This window comes from Heptranchias perlo, chromosome 21 (assembly GCF_035084215.1).
Source record: "Heptranchias perlo isolate sHepPer1 chromosome 21, sHepPer1.hap1, whole genome shotgun sequence".
In the NCBI taxonomy this organism is placed as follows: domain Eukaryota; kingdom Metazoa; phylum Chordata; class Chondrichthyes; order Hexanchiformes; family Hexanchidae; genus Heptranchias; species Heptranchias perlo.
This window is the reverse complement of record NC_090345.1, coordinates 52,736,590-52,757,088: the sequence shown is the minus strand read 5'-3', so window position 1 is coordinate 52,757,088 and position 20,499 is coordinate 52,736,590. Positions and strand designations below refer to the sequence as shown.

The 20,499-nt window shown below is 46.2% G+C and overlaps 1 protein-coding gene across 1 annotated transcript in view; it reads right to left on the bottom strand.

Annotated features, from left to right (window-relative positions):
* Positions 1 to 20,499, bottom strand: part of LOC137340257 (SH2 domain-containing protein 4B-like) — a 239,271-nt gene that overhangs the window by 162,164 nt on the left and 56,608 nt on the right. Inside the window, exons 6-7 of the mRNA XM_068002675.1 lie at positions 11,267 to 11,414; positions 7,932 to 8,079 (exon numbers count right to left, since the gene is read on the bottom strand). Coding sequence (XP_067858776.1) covers positions 7,932 to 8,079; positions 11,267 to 11,414 — 296 coding nt within the window. The remainder of the gene's footprint in view (positions 1 to 7,931; positions 8,080 to 11,266; positions 11,415 to 20,499) is intronic.

Sequence of the window (20,499 nt, the reverse complement as noted above, 5' to 3'; positions counted from 1 at the left end):
TGAGGCCGGTGTGTAAAGTGCTTTTGACACCGGTGTGTAAAGTGTTACTGAGGCTGGTGTGTTCAATGTTATTGAGGCTGGTGTGTAAAATGTTGGTGAGGCCGGTGTGTAAACTGCTTTTCAGGCCAGTGTGTAAAGTGCTTTTGAGGCTGGTGTGTAAAATATTACTGAGGCAGGTGTGTAAAGTGTTTTTGAGACCAGTGTGTAAAGCATTATTGAGGACAGTGTTTAAATTATTATTCAGACTGGTGTGTAAAGAGTTATTGAGGCCGGTGTGTAAAGTGTTAATCAGGCCTGTGTGCAAAGTGTTATTGAGGCTGGTGTGTAAAGAGTTATTGAGGCTGGTGTGTAAAGAGCTTTTGAGGCGGTGTGTAAAGTGTTATTGAGGCCAGTGTGTAAAGTGTTATTGAGGCCAGTGTGTAAAGTATTCCTGAGGCCGGTGTGTAAAGTGTTACTGAGGCTGGTGTGTGGAGTGTTATTGAGGCCAGTGTGTAAAATCCTTTTGAGGCTGGTGTGTAAAGTTCTTTTGAGGCCAGTGTGTAAAATGTTACTGAGGCCGGTGTGTAAAGTGTTATTTAGGCGGTGTGTAAAGTGTTATTGAGGCGGTGTGTACAGTGCTTTTCAGGCCCGTGTGTAAAGTTCTATTAAGGCCGGTGTGTAAAGTGTTATTGAGGCTGGTGTGTAAAGTGCTTTTGAGACCAATGTGCAAAATGTTATTGAGGCCAGTGTGTAAAATGCTTTTGAGGCTGGTGTGTAAAGTGCTTTTGAGATCAGTGTGTAAAGTGCTTTTGAGACCAATGTGTAAAATGTTATTGAGGCCAGTGTGTAAAATGCTTTTGAGGCCAGTGTGTAAAGTGCTTTTGAGGTCGGTGTGTGAAGTGTTATTGAGACTGCTGTATAAAGTGCTTTTGAGGCCAGTGTGTAAAGTGTTACTGAGGCCAGTGTGTAAAGTGTTATTGAGGCTGGTGTGTAAAGTGTTATTGAGGCCAGTGTGTAAAGTGTTATTGAGGCTGGTGTGTAAAGTGTTATTGAGTCTGGTGTGTAAAGTGTTATTGAGGCTGGTGTGTAAAGTGCTTTTGAGGTCGGTGTGTGAAGTGTTATTGAGACTGGTGTATAAAGTGCTTTTGAGGCCAGTGTGTAAAGTGTTACTGAGGCCAGTGTGTAAAGTGTTATTGAGGCTGGTGTGTAAAGTGTTATTGAGGCCAGTGTGTAAAGTGTTATTGAGGCTGGTGTGTAAAGTGTTATTGAGGCTGGTGTGTAAAGTGTTATTGAGGCCGGTGTGTGGAGTGTTATTGAGGCCTGTGTGTAAAGTGTTACTGAGGCCAGTGTGTAAAGTGTTATTGAGGCGGTGTGCAAAGTGCTTTTGAGGCTGGTGTGTAAAGTGCTTTTGATGTCGGTGTGTAAAGTGTTATTGAGGTCGATGTGTAAAGTTTTATTAAGGCCGGTTTGTAAAGTGTTATTGAGGCAGGTGTGTAAAGTGTTAATGAGGCCGGTGTGTAAAATATTACTGAGGCCGAAGTGTAAAGTGCTTTTGGGACCAGTGTGTAAAGTGTTATTGAGGCGGTGTGCAAAGTGCTTTTGAGGCTGGTGTGTAAAGTGTTATTGAGGCCAGTGTGTAAAGTGTTACCGAGGTCAGTGTGTAAAGTGTTACTGAGGCCAGTGTATAAAGTGTTATTGAGGCTGGTGTGTAAAGTGCTTTTGAGGCGTTGTGTAAAGTGTTATTGAGGCCAGTGTGTAAAGTGTTATTGAGACAGTGTGTAAAGTGTTATCAATGCCAGTGTGTAAAGTGTTATTGAGACCAGCGTATAAAGTGCTATTGACGCTGGTGTGCAAAGTGTTATTGAGGCCGGTGTGTAAAGTGTTATTGAGGCTGGTGTGTAAAGTGTAATTGAGGCCCGTGTGTAAAGTGTTATTGAGGCCGGTGTGTAAAATGTTACTGAGGCCGGTGTGTAAAGTGTTATTGAGGCTGGTGTGTAAAGTGTTCTTGAGGCTGGTGTGTCAAACGTTACTGAGGCTGGTGTGTAAATTGCTTTTGAGGCCATTGCGTAAAATGCTTTTGACACCGGTGTGTAAAGTGTTACTGAGGCTGGTGTGTTCAATGTTATTGAGGCTGGTGTGTAAAATGTTGGTGAGGCCGGTGTGTAAACTGCTTTTCAGGCCGGTGTGTAAAGTGCTTTTGAGGCTGGTGTGTAAAATATGATTGAGGCAGGTGTGTAAAGTGTTTTTGAGACCAGTGTGTCAAGCATTATTGAGGACAGTGTTTAAATTATTATTCAGACTGGTGTGTAAAGAGTTATTGAGGCCGGTGTGTAAAGTGTTATTGAGGCAGGTGTGTAAAGTGTTAATCAGGCCTGTGTGCAAAGTGTTATTGAGGCTGGTGTGTAAAGTGTTATTGAGGCTGGTGTGTAAAGTGCTTTTGAGGTGGTGTGTAAAGTGTTATTGAGGCCAGTGTGTAAAGTGTTATTGAGGCCAGTGTGTAAAGTGTTACTGAGGCTGGTGTGTGGAGTGTTATTGAGGCCAGTGTGTAAAGTGTTATTGTGGCCGGTGTGTAAAATCCTTTTGAGGCTGGTGTGTAAAGTTCTTTTGAGGCCAGTGTGTAAAGTGTTACTGAGGCCGGTGTGTAAAGTGTTATTGAGGCAGGTGTGTAAAGTGTTATTGAGGCAGATGTGTAAATTGCTTTTGAGGCCAGTGTGTTAAATGTTATTGAGGCCGGTGTGTAAAGTGTTATTGAGGCTGGTGTGTAAAGTGTTATTGAGGCGGTGTGTAAAGTGTTATTGAGGCAGTGTGTAAAGTGCTTTTGAGGCTGGTGTGTAAAGTTCTATTAAGGCCGGTGTGTAAAGTGTTATTGAGGCTGGTGTGTAAAGTTCTTTTGAGATCAGTGTGTAAAGTGCTTTTGAGGTCGGCGTGTAAAGTGTTATTGAGGCCAGTGTGTAAAATGCTTTTGAGGCTGGTGTGTAAAGTGCTTTTGAGATCAGTGTGTAAAGTGCTTTTGAGGTCGGTGTGTAAAGTGTTATTGAGGCCAGTGTGTAAAATGCTTTTGAGGCTGGTGTGTAAAGTGCTTTTGAGATCAATGTGTAAAGTGCTTTTGAGGTCAATGTGTAAAGTGTTGTTGAGACTGGTGTGTAAAGTGTTATTGAGGCAGGTGTGTAAAGTGTTACTGAGGCCAGTGTGTAAAGTGTTATTGAGGCGGTGTGCAAAGTGCTTTTGAGGCTGGTGTGTAAAGTGCTTTTGAGATCAGTGTGTAAATTGCTTTTGAGGCCTGTGTGTAAAGTGTTACTGAGGCCAGTGTGTAAAGTGTTATTGAGGCGGTGTGTAAAGTGCTTTTGAGGCTGGTGTGTAAAGTGCTTTTGACGTCGGTGTGTAAAGTGTTATTGAGGTCGGTGTGTAAAGTTTTATTAAGGCCGGTTTGTAAAGTGTTATTGAGGCAGGTGTGTAAAGTGTTAATGAGGCCGGTGTGTAAAGTGTTATTGAGACTGGTGTGTAAAATATTACTGAGGCCGAAGTGTAAAGTGCTTTTGGGACCAGTGTGTAGAGTGTTATTGAGGCCGGTGTGTAAATTGCTTTTCAGGATGTTGTGTAAAATGTTGTTGAGGCCAGTGTGTAAAGTGTTATTGAAGCTGGTGTGTAAAGTGCTTTTGAGGCTGGTGTGTAAAGATCTTTTGAGGCTGGTGTGTAAAGTGTTATTGAGGCTGGTGTGTAAAGTGCTTTTGAGGCTGGTGTGTAAAGTTCTATTAAGGCCGGTGTGTAAAATGTTATTGAGGCCAGTGTGTAAAATGCTTTTGAGATCAGTGTGCAAAGTGCTTTTGAGGTCGGTGTGTAAAGTGTTATTGAGGCTGGTGTGTTAAGTGCTTTTGAGATGTGTGTGTAAAGTGTTACTGAGGCCAGTGTGTATGGTGTTATTGAGGCAGTTGTGTAAAGTGTTATTGAGGCTGGTGTGTAAAGTGTTAATGAAGCCGGTGTGCAAAGTGATATTGAGGCAGTTGTGTTAAATGTTATTGAGGCTGGTGTGTAAAATGTTAGTGAGGCCAGTGTGTAAAATGTTATTGAGGCCAGTGTGTAAAGTGCTTTTGAGATCAGTGTGTAAAGTGCTTTTGAGGTCGGTGTGTAAAGTGTTATTGAGACTGGTGTGTTAAGTGCTTTTGAGGCCATTGTGTAAAGTGTTACTGAGGCCAGTGTGTAAAGTGTTATTGAGGCGGTGTGCAAAGTGCTTTTGAGGCTGGTGTGTAAAGTGCTTTTGAGGTCGGTGTGTAAAGTGTTATTGAGGCTGGTGTGTAAAGTGCTTTTGAGGCTGGTGTGTAAAGTGTTACTGAGGCTGGTGTGTAAAGTGTTATTGAGGCCAGTGTGTAAAGTGTTATTGAGGCCGGTGTGTAAAGTGTTATTGAGGCCAGTGTGCAAAATGTTATTGAGGCCAGTGTGTAAACTGTTATTGAGGCCAGTGTGCAAAATGTTATTGAGGCGGTGTGCAAAGTGTTATTGAGGCGGTGTGTAAATTGTTATTGAGGCCGTTGTGTAAAGTGTTATTGAGGCCAGTGTGTAAAGTGTTATTGAGGCTGGTGTGTAAATTGTTATTGAGGCTGTGTGTAAAGTGTTATTGAGTCTGGTGTGTAAATTGTTATTGAGGCGGTGTGTGAAGTGTTATTGAGGCTGGTGTGTAAATTGTTATTGAGGCGGTGTGTAAAGTGTTATTGAGGCTGGTGTGTAAATTGTTATTGAGGCGGTGTGTAAAGTGTTATTGAGGCAGTGTGTAAAGTGTTATTGAGGCCAGTGTGTAAAGTGTTATTGAGGCGGTGTGTAAAGTGTTATTGAGGCGGTGTGTAAAGTGTTATTGAGGCAGTGTGTAAAGTGCTTTTGAGGCTGGTGTGTAAAGTTCTATTAAGGCCGGTGTGTAAAGTGTTATTGAGGCTGGTGTGTAAAGTTCTTTTGAGATCAGTGTGTAAAGTGCTTTTGAGGTCGGCGTGTAAAGTGTTATTGAGGCCAGTGTGTAAAATGCTTTTGAGGCTGGTGTGTAAAGTGCTTTTGAGATCAGTGTGTAAAGTGCTTTTGAGGTCGGTGTGTAAAGTGTTATTGAGGCCAGTGTGTAAAATGCTTTTGAGGCTGGTGTGTAAAGTGCTTTTGAGATCAATGTGTAAAGTGCTTTTGAGGTCAATGTGTAAAGTGTTGTTGAGACTGGTGTGTAAAGTGTTATTGAGGCAGGTGTGTAAAGTGTTACTGAGGCCAGTGTGTAAAGTGTTATTGAGGCGGTGTGCAAAGTGCTTTTGAGGCTGGTGTGTAAAGTGCTTTTGAGATCAGTGTGTAAATTGCTTTTGAGGCCTGTGTGTAAAGTGTTACTGAGGCCAGTGTGTAAAGTGTTATTGAGGCGGTGTGTAAAGTGCTTTTGAGGCTGGTGTGTAAAGTGCTTTTGACGTCGGTGTGTAAAGTGTTATTGAGGTCGGTGTGTAAAGTTTTATTAAGGCCGGTTTGTAAAGTGTTATTGAGGCAGGTGTGTAAAGTGTTAATGAGGCCGGTGTGTAAAGTGTTATTGAGACTGGTGTGTAAAATATTACTGAGGCCGAAGTGTAAAGTGCTTTTGGGACCAGTGTGTAGAGTGTTATTGAGGCCGGTGTGTAAATTGCTTTTCAGGATGTTGTGTAAAATGTTGTTGAGGCCAGTGTGTAAAGTGTTATTGAAGCTGGTGTGTAAAGTGCTTTTGAGGCTGGTGTGTAAAGATCTTTTGAGGCTGGTGTGTAAAGTGTTATTGAGGCTGGTGTGTAAAGTGCTTTTGAGGCTGGTGTGTAAAGTTCTATTAAGGCCGGTGTGTAAAATGTTATTGAGGCCAGTGTGTAAAATGCTTTTGAGATCAGTGTGCAAAGTGCTTTTGAGGTCGGTGTGTAAAGTGTTATTGAGGCTGGTGTGTTAAGTGCTTTTGAGATGTGTGTGTAAAGTGTTACTGAGGCCAGTGTGTATGGTGTTATTGAGGCAGTTGTGTAAAGTGTTATTGAGGCTGGTGTGTAAAGTGTTAATGAAGCCGGTGTGCAAAGTGATATTGAGGCAGTTGTGTTAAATGTTATTGAGGCTGGTGTGTAAAATGTTAGTGAGGCCAGTGTGTAAAATGTTATTGAGGCCAGTGTGTAAAGTGCTTTTGAGATCAGTGTGTAAAGTGCTTTTGAGGTCGGTGTGTAAAGTGTTATTGAGACTGGTGTGTTAAGTGCTTTTGAGGCCATTGTGTAAAGTGTTACTGAGGCCAGTGTGTAAAGTGTTATTGAGGCGGTGTGCAAAGTGCTTTTGAGGCTGGTGTGTAAAGTGCTTTTGAGGTCGGTGTGTAAAGTGTTATTGAGGCTGGTGTGTAAAGTGCTTTTGAGGCTGGTGTGTAAAGTGTTACTGAGGCTGGTGTGTAAAGTGTTATTGAGGCCAGTGTGTAAAGTGTTATTGAGGCCGGTGTGTAAAGTGTTATTGAGGCCAGTGTGCAAAATGTTATTGAGGCCAGTGTGTAAACTGTTATTGAGGCCAGTGTGCAAAATGTTATTGAGGCGGTGTGCAAAGTGTTATTGAGGCGGTGTGTAAATTGTTATTGAGGCCGTTGTGTAAAGTGTTATTGAGGCCAGTGTGTAAAGTGTTATTGAGGCTGGTGTGTAAATTGTTATTGAGGCTGTGTGTAAAGTGTTATTGAGTCTGGTGTGTAAATTGTTATTGAGGCGGTGTGTGAAGTGTTATTGAGGCTGGTGTGTAAATTGTTATTGAGGCGGTGTGTAAAGTGTTATTGAGGCTGGTGTGTAAATTGTTATTGAGGCGGTGTGTAAAGTGTTATTGAGGCCAGTGTGTAAAGTGTTATTGAGGCGGTGTGTAAAGTGTTATTGAGGCGGTGTGTAAAGTGTTATTGAGGCCATGTGTAAAGTGTTATTGAGGCCAGTGTGTAAAATGTGTTATTGAGGCCATGTGTAAAGTGTTATTGAGGCCAGTGTGTAAAGTGTGTTATTGAGGCGGTGTGTAAAGTGTTATTGGGGCGGTGTGTAAAGTGTTATTGAGGCCATGTGTAAAGTGTTATTGAGGCCAGTGTGTAAAATGTGTTATTGAGGCGGTGTGTAAAGTGTTATTGAGGCCATGTGTAAAGTGTTATTGAGGCCAGTGTGTAAAATGTGTTATGGAGGCGGTGTGTGAAGTGTTATTGAGGCTGGTGTGTAAAGTGTTATTGAGGCCAGTGTGTAAAGTGTTATTGAGGCCGGTGTGTAAAGTGTTATTGAGGCCAGTGTGTAAAGTGTTATTGAGGCCAGTGTGTAAAGTGTTATTGAGGCGGTGTGTAAAGTGTTATTGATGCTGGTGTGTAAATTGTTATTGAGGCGGTGTGTAAAGTGTTATTGAGGCCAGTGTGTAAAGTGTTATTGAGGCCGGTGTGTAAAGTGTTATTGAGGCCAGTGTGTAAAGTGTTATTGAGGCGGTGTGTAAAGTGTTATTGAGGCGGTGTGTAAAGTGTTATTGAGGCGGTGTGTAAAGTGTTATTGAGGCGGTGTGTAAAGTGCTATTGAGGCGGTGTGTAAAGTGTTATTGAGGCGGTGTGTAAAATGTTTATTGAACCATTGGTGAAATTTGACTGAAAAACGTTCTTTCCTTGTTCGATTATTGGAGGTTTCTCCTCTAACCCTGGTGAACGGTTACACGAGTGAGAGTGTGAGCTCGGCCGTGCACCGTTTTTCATCGTTTTCAGGATATGGATCCTGGACCCACCTCAGCTCTGAGGCCTCGAGGTCCTGGACTCACACAGCATATCCTGCGTCCAATGATTAAGTCATCTGAGATGTACAAAGTATCGAGTGCTCGACAGAGTGAAGTGTATGGTTTCTGGGGGTTCGTTGGACAGTTCCAAAGTCCTTCCCCCTGACCTTGGCCCACCCAGCACCAGATGTAAAGAGACAGGCAGCTTTCCCGGTCGTGTCTCCGAGCCATGCTCACACACTCACACATTTCCTGCCACTCCAGTTCATCCTTCTCACTGTGCTGGTTGTCCTGTTGGGCCTGTTTCAGGCTCATGTAAAGTTCCTTTGCCCGTTTAACCTCCTGTTGCCGGATCACTTCCTCTCCCTGCTGCCTCTCCTCTTCTTCTCTTTTCTAATAGAGAAAAGCATAATTTTTAATTCCTTTTTTCAATGAATTTTCGGCCCGTTCAGTGTGTGATTTGTATCATTCTGTCAACAGTGCTTGATTAAAGCTGCAGAAAGGGCAAAGGTCGATGGATTTATCCATTCTGCACGATCCGTGAAATCGAGGAGAAGGGGGGAGAGGGGGCGGGGTCATGGAGAGGGGGTGGGGTAATGGAGAGGGGGTGGGGTCATGGTGAGGGGGTGGGATCATGGAGAGGGGGTGGGGTAATGGAGAGGGGGTGGGGTCATGGTGAGGGGGTGGGATCATGGAGAGGGGGTGGGGTAATGGAGAGGGGGCGGGGTCATGGTGAGGGGGCGGGCTCATGGAGAGGGGGTGGGGTAATGGAGAGGGGGTGGGGTCATGGTGAGGGGGTGGGATCATGGAGAGGGGGTGGGGTAATGGAGAGGGGGTGGGGTCATGGTGAGGGGGTGGGATCATGGAGAGGGGGTGGGGTAATGGAGAGGGGGGCGGGGTCATGGTGAGGGGGCGGGCTCATGGAGAGGGGGTGGGGTAATGGAGAGGGGGTGGGGTCATGGTGAGGGGGTGGGATCATGGAGAGGGGGTGGGGTAATGGAGAGGGGGCGGGGTCATGGTGAGGGGGCGGGCTCATGGAGAGGGGGTGGGGTAATGGAGAGGGGGCGGGGTCATGGTGAGGGGGCGGGGTCATGGAGAGGGGGTGGGGTAATGGAGAGGGGGCGGGGTCATGGTGAGGGGGCGGGGTCATGGCGAGGGGTTTGGGGAAATCAACAGGGTGGAGGGGGCTGGATAATCGAGGGGGGGCTGGATAATCGAGGGGGGGTAATCGAGGGGGGATAATCTAGGGGGCGGGGTAATCGAGGGGGGTAATCAAGGGGGCAGGGTAATAAAGTGAGGGGGCGGGTAATAAAGAGAGGGGGGGTGGGGTAATCGAGAGAGAGGGCGGGGTAATCGAGAGGGGGTGGGGTAATTGAGAGGGGGCGGGGTAATTGAGAGGGGGTGGGGTAATTGAGAGGGGGCGGGGTAATTGAGAGGGGGTGGGGTAATTGAGAGGGGGCGGGGTAATTGAGAGGGGGTGGGGTAATTGAGAGGGGGCGGGGTAATTGAGAGGGGGCGGGGTAATCAAGAGGGGGCGGGGTAATTGAGAGGGGGCGGGGTAATCAAGAGAGGGCGGGGTAATTGAGGGGGGCGGGGTAATTGAGAGGGGGCGGGGTAATTGAGAGGGGGCGGGGTAATCGAGAGGGGGCGGGGTAATCGAGAGGGGGCGGGGTAATCGAGAGAGAGGGCGGGGTAATCGAGAGGGGGCGGGGTAATTGAGAGGGGGCGGGGTAATCGAGAGGGGGCGGGGTAATCGAGAGGGGGCGGGGTAATCGAGAGAGAGGGCGGGGTAATCGAGAGGGGGCGGGGTAATCGAGAGAGAGGGCGGGGTAATCGAGAGGGGGTGGGGTAATGGACAGGGGGCGGGGTAATCGAGAGAGGGGGCGGGGTAATCGAGAGGGGGCGGGGTAATCGAGAGGGGGTGGGGTAATGGACAGGGGGCGGGGTAATCGAGAGAGGGGGCGGGGTAATCGAGAGGGGGTGGGGTAATGGACAGGGGGCGGGGTAATCGAGAGAGGGGGCGGGGTAATCGAGAGGGGGCGGGGTAATCGAGAGAGGGGGTGGGGTAATCGAGAGGGGGCGGGGTAATCGAGAGGGGGCGGGGTAATTGAGAGGGGGCGGGTAATCGAGAGGGGGCGGGGTAATCGAGAGGGGGCGGGGTAATTGAGAGGGGGCGGGTAATCGAGAGGGGGCGGGGTAATCGAGAGGGGGCGGGGTAATTGAGAGAGGGGGCGGGGTAATAGAGAGGGGGCGGGGTAATCGAGAGAGGGGGCGGGGTAATCGAGAGAGGGGGTGGGGTAATTGAGAGGGGGCGGGGTAATCGAGAGGGGGCGGGGTAATCGAGAGGGGGCGGGGTAATTGAGAGGGGGCGGGGTAATTGAGAGGGGGCGGGGTAATCGAGAGGGGGCGGGGTAATTGAGAGGGGGCGGGGTAATCGAGAGAGGGGGCGGGGTAATCGAGAGGGGGCGGGGTAATCGAGAGGGGGTGGGGTAATCGAGAGGGGGCGGGGTAATCGAGAGAGGGGGCGGGGTAATCGAGAGAGGGGGTGGGGTAATTGAGAGGGGGCGGGGTAATCGAGAGGGGGCGGGGTAATCGAGAGGGGGCGGGGTAATTGAGAGGGGGCGGGGTAATTGAGAGGGGGCGGGGTAATCGAGAGGGGGCGGGGTAATTGAGAGGGGGCGGGGTAATCGAGAGAGGGGGCGGGGTAATCGAGAGGGGGCGGGGTAATCGAGAGGGGGTGGGGTAATCGAGAGGGGGCGGGGTAATCGAGAGAGGGGGCGGGGTAATCGAGAGAGGGGGCGGGGTAATCGAGAGAGGGGGCGGGGTAATCGAGAGAGGGGGCGGGGTAATCGAGAGAGGGGGCGGGGTAATCGAGAGAGGGGGCGGGGGTTGATGGAATGGGAGTGAGGGGTTGGCGTTCAGGGGGTGAGGGGTTGGGGTTCAGGGGTGAGGGGTTTGGGTTCAGGGGTGAGGGGTTGGGGTTCAGGGGTGAGGGGTTGGGGTTCAGGGGTGAGGGGTTTGGGTTCAGGGGTGAGGGGTTTGGGTTCAGGGGTGAGGGGTTTAGGTTCAGGGGTGAAGGGTTGGGGTTCAGGGGTGAGGGGTTTGGGTTCAGGGGTGAAGGGTTGGGGTTCGGGGTGTGAAGGGTTGGGGTTCGGGGGGTGAAGGGTTGGGGTTCAGGGGTGAAGGGTTGGGGTTCAGGGGTGAAGGGTTGGGGTTCGGGGGGTGAAGGGTTGGGGTTCAGGGGGTGAAGGGTTGAGGTTCGGGGGGTGAAGGGTTTGGGTTCAGGGGTGAAGGGTTGGGGTTCAGGGGTGAGGGGTTTGGGTTCAGGGGTGAAGGGTTTGGGTTCAGGGGTGAAGGGTTGGGGTTCAGGGGTGAGGGGTTTGGGTTCAGGGGTGAAGGGTTGGGGTTCAGGGGTGAGGGGTTTGGGTTCAGCGGTGAGGGGTTTGGGTTCAGGGGTGAAGGGTTGGGGTTCGGGGGGTGAAGGGTTGGAGTTCGGGGGGTGAAGGGTTGGGGTTCGGGGGGTGAAGGGTTGGGGTTCGGGGGGTGAAGGGTTGGGGTTCGGGGGGCGAGGGGCTCTGACCTGCAGCTCCTCCTGGATCTTTTCTTCCTCCAGTTTTGCCGCTCTCCGGTCCTCTGCCTCTTCCTTCCACTTTCCTGCCACAGCGCGGGCTTTCTCCTTCATCATCGCTTCCCGGAACTTCTTCTTAATCTCTTCTTCTTTCTCTCGCCTGTGAGAGGGGAGTGAAGCAGAAAAATGAGACATGGACTCACGAGGGTCCAAATAGAGATGGGCATTAAACCCAAGTCTCGACTGTCCTATCACAAGCCCCACTGCGGGACCACATCCCATGGGCCCATCAGGGCCTTTGCTTTGAGCCAAGTTATTAAACCTCACAGCAGGAATCCCCCTCCTTCAGAAGTTCTGACTTGGTTTAGTCAGGAAATAAATGAATATTAAATTTGTCAAATATCAGGGCCGATTCACTGAATTCTCATTAAGCTGCAGTTTCCATGTTATCCCCAACCACATATACATGTTATCCCCAACTTCATATACATGTTATCCCCAACTTCATATACATGTTATCCCCAACCACATATACATGTTATCCCCAACTTCATATACATGTTATCCCCAACCACATATACATGTTATCCCCAACTTCATATACATGTTATCCCCAACCACATATACATGTTATCCCCAACCACATATACATGTTATCCCCAACTTCATATACATGTTATCCCCAACCACATATACATGTTATCCCCAACCACATATACATGTTATCCCCAACTTCATATACATGTTATCCCCAACCACATATACATGTTATCCCCAACCACATATACATGTTATCCCCAACCACATATACATGTTATCCCCAACCACATATACATGTTATCCCCAACCACATATACATGTTATCCCCAACTTCATATACATGTTATCCCCAACCACATATACATGTTATCCCCAACTTCATATACATGTTATCCCCAACCACATATACATGTTATCCCCAACCACATATACATGTTATCCCCAACCACATATACATGTTATCCCCAACCACATATTGCTATGCAACTTCTCCCCTATCCACCCCTCAGTCCTTGGCAGTTCACTTGCCCCACCTCCCACTCCCTCGAGCCCCTTCCCATCCAACCCCTCACATTCAACTATCGCCCCTCACCCAGTGACCACTCACATCCTAAATGCCTCCCATAGTACAGGCACCATTCCCTCCCCTTCACAAGTGCCATTATCATTGCCTCCTACAAGCATTTGATTCCTCCACGTTAAATACCCACTGCCCCATATCCAGCCTCCCTTTCCTCTCCAAGCTCTTTGAAAGTGTTGTTACCCTGCTCCATGACAACATATCCCATAACTCTCTGTTTGTTTGGTATCCGACCTGCCCACAGCAATAACCACCCTAATCAAAGCCATTACTGTGACACATTAACCCCTCCTCTTCCAACTCCTCTCCTCTGTAGATCACCTCCAGGGACTGACCTCACTTGGTTGCACTGTTCCAGGATAGCAGCACATCACCAGGAACACTTTCCCCTGCCTTTCCTGCACGGCGCCCTCTCCATTACCCACCCACGTGGATCCATTTCCATCACCTCAGAGCTGCTCACACTACACCAGTGAAACTTCTCCGCAAGAGCAGTGGAAACCTCGTTACACTGGTGAACAGTGTACGGTGGGGAGTGGGAGCAGCTCTGACGATATTCCCACCTACGTGTATGTACAATGGCCAGCTCTCCCTCCATCACCTCACACAATTCCATCACTACCCTTGTGGTGTCGGGACCACCTTTTTAACATTAGGCCATCGATGGGCCAGAAATTCCGCCAGTTGAACATCAAGAAAAACAAAGCTACTTTATTTGGCTCCCACAAAAACATAAGAACATAAGAAATAGGAGCAGGAGTAGGCCATTCGGCCCCTCAAGCCTGCTCCACCATTCAATCAGATCTCCAATCTACTTTCCCGCCCAATCCCCATCAATCTCAGCCTTACAACTCAGCATCCACAGCCCTCTGGGGTAGAGAATTCCAAACATTCACCACCCTCTGAATGAAGAAATTCCTCCTCATCTCAATCTTAAATGTCCGACCCCTTATCCTGAGACTATGCCCCCTAGTTCTAGACTCTCCAGCCAGGAGAAACAATCTCTCAGCATCTACCCTGTCAAAGCCCCCTCAGAAACTTATATGATTCAATGAGGTCACTTCTCATTCTAAACTCCAGAGAGTATGGGCCCATTCTACTCAATCTCTCCTCATAGGACAACCCTCTCATCCCAGGAATTAATCTAGTGAACCTTCGTTGCTCTGCCTCTAAGGCAAGTATATCCTTCCTTAGATAAAGAGACCAAAACTGTACACAGTACTCCAGGTGAGGTCTCACCAAAGCTGTGTATAACTCTAGTAAGACTTCCTTACTCTTGTACTCCAACCTCCTTGCAATAAAGGCCAACATACCATTTGCTTTCCTAATTGCCTGCTGGACCTGCATGCTAACTTGTTGTGTTTCTTGTACCAAGACACCCAAGTCTCTCTGAATACCAACATTTAATGGTTTCTCACCAATTAAAAAATATTCTGTTTTTCTATTCTTCCTACCAAAGTGAATAACCTCACATTTCCCCACATTATACTCCATCTGCCACCTTCTTGCCCACTCACTTAATCGGTCTATATCCCTTTGCAGACTCTTTGTGTCCTCCTCACAGCTTACTTTCCCACCTAGCTTTGTATCATCAGCAAACTTGGATACATTACACTCGGTCCCTTCATCTAAGTCATTAATATAGATTGTAAATAGCTGAGGCCCAAGCACTGATCCTTGTGACACCCCACTAGTTACAGCCTGCCAACCTGAGAGTGACCCGTTTATCCCCACTCTCTGTTTTCTGTCCGTTACCCAATTCTCAATCCATGTTAATATATTACCCCCAATCCCATGAGCCCTTATCTTGTATAACAGACTTTTATGTGGCACCTTATCGAATGCCTTTTGAAAATCCGAATATACGACATCCACTGGTTCCCCTTTATCTACCCTGCTAGTTACATCCTCAAAAAACTCTAATAAATTTGTCAATCATGATTTCCCTTTCATAAACCATGTTGATTCTGCCTAATCATATTATGATTTTCTAAATACCCCATTGCCACTTCCTTAATAATGGATTCCAGCATTTTCCCGCTGCTTTCCCAAAGCTTTGTATTCTTGGCTTCAACTCTACCCACTTCCCTTGAAGCTTGCCCTGCTAAACTAGATGATGTGCAACCACTGTGTCCTGATCGACTCAGAGCTGAACTTCAGATGGAAAGATTGGAAACCATGGCCAGAGAGAATGGAGGAGCGTGTCCCACAGTATTGTGCACATGTGGACGAAACTGTCCGTGCATTGGTTGGAACAGCTAGTTAGTTGAAGATCTTGTTGATTGGACCCTGTCGCGAGACTCGTGTTGATCAAACAGGGTAAAACCCAAAACAAGGAACCTAAAAGCAGCAATCATATCATCTCTCAACCTTCTCTTTTTCAGTGAGAACATGCCCAAGTTACATAATCGCTCCTCATAATCCAATCTCTTCATCCCCTCAATGACTCTGGTTGCTCTCTTCTTTATCAGAAAGATGAAAGAAAGAACAAAAGAAAGAAAGAACATCTTCACCCTTGTTCAAATCATGGAATCATAGAATTTTACGGCACAGAAGGAGGCCATTCGGCCATATTGTCCGCTCCGGCCGAATATGAGCCACAGCCTAATCCCACTTTCCAACTCTTGGTCCGTAGCCCTGTCGGTCACGGCTCTTCAGGTGCACATCCAGGGATTTTTTTAATGAGTTGAGGGTCTCTGCCTCTACCACCCTTTCAGGCAGTGAGTTCCAGACCTCCACCACCCTCTGGGTGAAAAAAATTCTCCGCTCCCCTCTAATCCTTCTCCCAATTACTTTAAATCTATGCCCCCTGGTTATTGACCCTTCTGCTAAGGGAAATAGGTCCTTCCTATCCACTCTATCTAGGCCCCTCATAATTTTATACACCTCAATTAAATCTCCCCTCAGCCTCCTCTGTTCCAAAGAGAACAACCCCAGCCTATCAAATCTTTCCTCACAGCTAAAATTCTCCAGTCCTGGCAACATCCTCGTAAATCTCCTCTGCCCCCTCTCTAGTGTAATTACATCTTTCCTGTAATGTGGTGACCAGAACTGTACACAGTACTCAAGCTGTGGCCTAACTAGTGTTTTATACAGTTCCAGCATAACCTCCCTGCTCTTATATTCTGTGCCTCAGCCAAGAAAGGAAAGTATTCCATATGCCTTCTTAACCACCTTATCTACCTGTCCTGCTAACTTCAGGGATCTGTGGACATGCACTCCAAGGTCTCTCACTTCCTCTACACCTCTCAGTATCCTCCCATTTATTGGGTATTCCTTTGCCTTGTTTGCCCTCCCCAAATGCATCACCTCACACTTCTCTGGATTGAATTCCATTTGCCACTTTTCTGCCCACCTGACCAGTCCATTGATATCTTCCTGCAGTCTACAGCTTTCCTCCTCACTATCAACCACACGGCCAATTTTTGTATCATCTGCAAACTTCTTAATCGTGCCCCCTACATTCAAGTCCAAATCATTAATATATATCACAAAAAGCAAGGGACCCAGTACTGAGTCCTGCAGAACCCCACTGGAAACAGCCTTCCAGTCACAAAAACACCTGTCGACCATCACCCCTTGCTTCCTCCCACTGAGCCAATTTTGGATCCAACTTGCCACTTTCCCTTGGATCCCATGGGCTTTTCCTTTTTTGACCAGTCTGCCATGTGGGACCTTGTCAAAAGCCCGGCTAAAATCCATGTAGACTACATCAAACGCACTACCCTCATCGACCCTCCTTGTTACCTCCTCAAAAAATTCAATCAAGTTAGTCAGACACGACCTTCCCTTAACAAATCCATTCTGACTGTCCTTGATTAACCCGTGCCTTTCTCTAAATGACAATTTATGCTGTCCCTCAGAATTTTTTTAATAATTTGCCCACCACTGTGGTTAGACTGACTGGCCTGTAATTACTCGGTCTATCCCTTTCTCCCTTTTTAAACAACGGTACAACGTTAGCAGTCCTCCAATCCTCCAGCACCACGCCTGCAGTCAGGAAGGATTGGGAAATGATGGTCAGAGCCTCTGCTATTTCCTCCCAGGCTTCTCTTAACAGCCTGGGATACATTTCATCCAGGCATGTCGATTTATCTACTTTCAAAGATGCTAAACCCCTCAATACTTCCTCTCTCACTATGTTTATCCCATCCAATATTTCACACTCCTCCTCCTTAACTACAATCTCTGCATCGTCCCCCTCTTTTGTGAAGACAGATGCAAAGTATTCATTAAGAACCGTACCCACATCTTCCACCTCCACACATAGTTTACCTTTTTGGTCTCTAATAGGCCCGACTCTGAATGGTGTCATTTATTGCAAGGGGAATAGAATATAAAAGTAGAGATGTTTTGCTACAGTTGTACAGGGCATTGGTGAGACCACATCTAGAATACTGTGTGCAGTTTTGGTCTCCTTATTTAAGAAAGGACATAACTGGTTTGGAGGCGGTTCAGAGAAGGTTCATTCGACTGATTCCTGGGATGAGGGGGTTATCTTATGAGGAAAGGTTGGACAAGTTGGGCCTGTAACACTGGAGTTTTAAAGAATGAGAGGTGATCTTATTAAAACAAAAAAGATCCTGAGGGGACGAGAAGGGGTAGATGCTGAGAGGATGATTCCCCTTGTGGGAGAGACTAGAACTAGGGGCCACAGTTTAAAAATAAGGGGTCTCCCATTTAAGATGGAGATGAGGAGAATTTTTTTCTCTCAGAGGGTCGTGAGTCTGTGGAACTCCCTTCCCCAGAGAGCGGTGGAGGCAGGGTCATTGAATATTTTTAAGGCTGAGTTAGATAGATTCCTGATTAACAAGGGAGTCAAAGGTTATAGTAGGTAGACGGGAAAGTAGGGTTGAGGTCACAATCAGATCAGCCATGATCTTATCAAATGGCACAGCAAGCTCGATGGGCCGAATGGCCGACTCCTGCTCTTAATTCGTATGTTGGTATGTTTGTATCACAGTCCTAACTTCACACTGCACAGAGCATTATTGTATCACACAGTCCTTACTGGACCCTGCAGAGGGTATGATTGTATCACATGGTCCAAACTTCACCCTGCACGGAGTATTATTTTATCACACAATCCGAACTTAACCCTGCACAGAGTATTATTGTATTACACATTCGGAACTTCACCCTGCACAGAGTATTATTGGAACACACAGTCCTAACTTCACCCTGCGCATAGTATTACTTTATCACACAGTCCTAACTTCACCCTAAACAGAGTATTATTTTAACACACAGTCGTAACTTCACCCTGCACAGAGAATTACTGTATCATGTCGTCCGAACTTCACAGTACACAAAGTATTACTGTATCAGATCCCACTAACTTCACCCTGCACAGAGTATTATTGCATCACACAGTCCTAACTTCATACTGCACAGAGTATTATTGCATCACAAATTCCTAACTTCACCCGGCACAGAGTATTAATGTATCACACAGTCCTAACTTCACCTGGCAAAGAGTATTATTTTATCACATGCACCTAACTTCACCCTGCACAGAGTATAATTGTATTACACAGCCCGAACTTAACCCTGCACAGAGTATTATTGTATTACACAGCCCGAACTTAACCCTGCACAGAGTATTATTGTATCACCCAGTCCTAACTTCACACTGCACAGAGTATTATTGTATTACACAGTCGAAACTTCACCCTGCACAGAGTATTATTATGTCACACAGTCCTAACTTCACACTGCACAGAGTATTATTGTATCATGTAGTCCGAACTTCACAGTACACAAAGTATTACTGTATCAGATCCGACTAACTTCACCCTGCACAGAGTATTACTGTGTCACATCTTCCTAACTTCACCCTGCACAGAGTATTATTGTACCACACAGTCCTAACTTCACCCTGCGCAGAGTATTACTGTATCACACAGTCCTAACTTAACCCTGCACAGAGTATTATTTTATCACACAGTCCTAACTTCACCCTGCACAGAGTATTATTGTATCACACAGTCCTAACTTCACCCTGCACAGAGTATTATTGTATCACACATTCTGAACTTCACACTGCACAGAGTATTATTTTATCACTCAGCCCTGAAATCATCCTGCACAGTGTGTTGTTGTATCAGACAATCCTAACTTCACACAGTACAGAGTATTATTGTATCACACAGTCCGATCATCACCCTGCACAGAGTATTATTTTACCACATGGTCATAACTGGACCCTAAACAGAGTATTAATGTATCACACAGTCCTAACTTCACCAGGTACAGAGTATTAATGTATCACACAGTCCTAACTTCACCTGGCAAAGAGTATTATTTTATCACATGCACCTAACTTCACCCTGCACAGAGTATTATTGTATCACACAGTCCTAACTACACACTGCACAGAGTATTATTGAATTATACAGTCATAATTTCACCCTGTACAGAGTATTATTGTATCACACAGTCCGAACTTAACCCAGCACAGAGTATTACTGTATCACACACTACGAATTTCACACTGCACAGAGTACTATTGTATCAAACAGTCCTAAATTTACACTGCACAGAGTATTACTGTATTACACATTACTGTATTACACATTCGTAACTTAACACTGCACAGAGTATTATTGTATCACACAATCCGAACTTAACCCTGCACACAGTATTATTGTATCACACAATCCGAACTTAACCCTGCACAGAGTATTATTGTATCACACAATCCGAACTTAACCCTGCACAGAGTATTATTGTATTACACATTCGTAACTTCAACCTGCACAGAGTATTATTGTATCATGTCGTCCGAACTTCACAGTACACAAAGTATTACTGTATCAGATCCTACTAACTTCACCCTGCACAGAGTATTATTGTATCACACAGTCCGAACTTCATACTGCACAGAGTATTATTGCATCACAAATTCCTAACTTCACCCGGCACAGAGTATTAATGTATCACACAGTCCTAACTTCACCTGGCAAAGAGTATTATTTTATCACATGCACCTAACTTCACCCTGCACAGAGTATTATTGTATTACACAGCCCGAACTTAACCCTGCACAGAGTATTATTGTATCACCCAGTCCTAACTTCACACTGCACAGAGTATTATTGTATTACACAGTCGAAACTTCACCCTGCACAGAGTATTATTATGTCACACAGTCCTAACTTCACACCGCGCAGAGTATTATTGTATCATGTAGTCCGAACTTCACAGTACACAAAGTATTACTGTATCAGATCCTACTAACTTCACCCTGCACAGAGTATTACTGTGTCACATCTTCCTAACTTCACCCTGCACAGAGTATTATTGTACCACACAGTCCTAACTTCACCCTGCACAGAGTATTATTGTATCACACAGTCCTAACTTAACCCTGCACAGAGTATTATTGTATCACACATTCTGAACTTCATACTGCACAGAGTATTATTGTATCACACATTCTGAACTTCATACTGCACAGAGTATTATTGTATCACACATTCCTATCTTCACCCTGCACAGAGTATTATTGTATCACACAGTCCTAACTTCACCCTGCACAGAGTATTATTGTATCACACAGTCCTAACTTCACCCTGCACAGAGTATTATTGTATCACACAATCCGAACTTAACCCTGCACAGAGTATTATTGTATCACACAATCCGAACTTCATACTGCACAGAGTATTATTGTATCACACAATCCGAACTTAACCCTGCACAGAGTATTATTGTATCACACATTCCTAACTTCACCCTGCACAGAGTATTATTGTGTCACACAGTCCTAACTTCACCCTGCACAGAGTATTATTGTATCACACAGTCCTAACAACCCTGCACAGAGTATTATTGTATCACACAATCCGAACTTAACCCTGCACAGAGTATTATTGTATCACACAATCCGAACTTCATACTGCACAGAGTATTATTGTATCACACAATCCGAACTTCATACTGCACAGAGTATAATTGTATCACACATTCCTATCTTCACCAGGTACAGAGGATTAATGTATCACACAGTCCTAACTTCACACTGCACAGAGTATTACTGTATCACACAGTCCTAACTTCACACTGCACAGAGTATTATTGCATCACACATTCTGAACTTCATACTGCACAGAGTATTATTTTA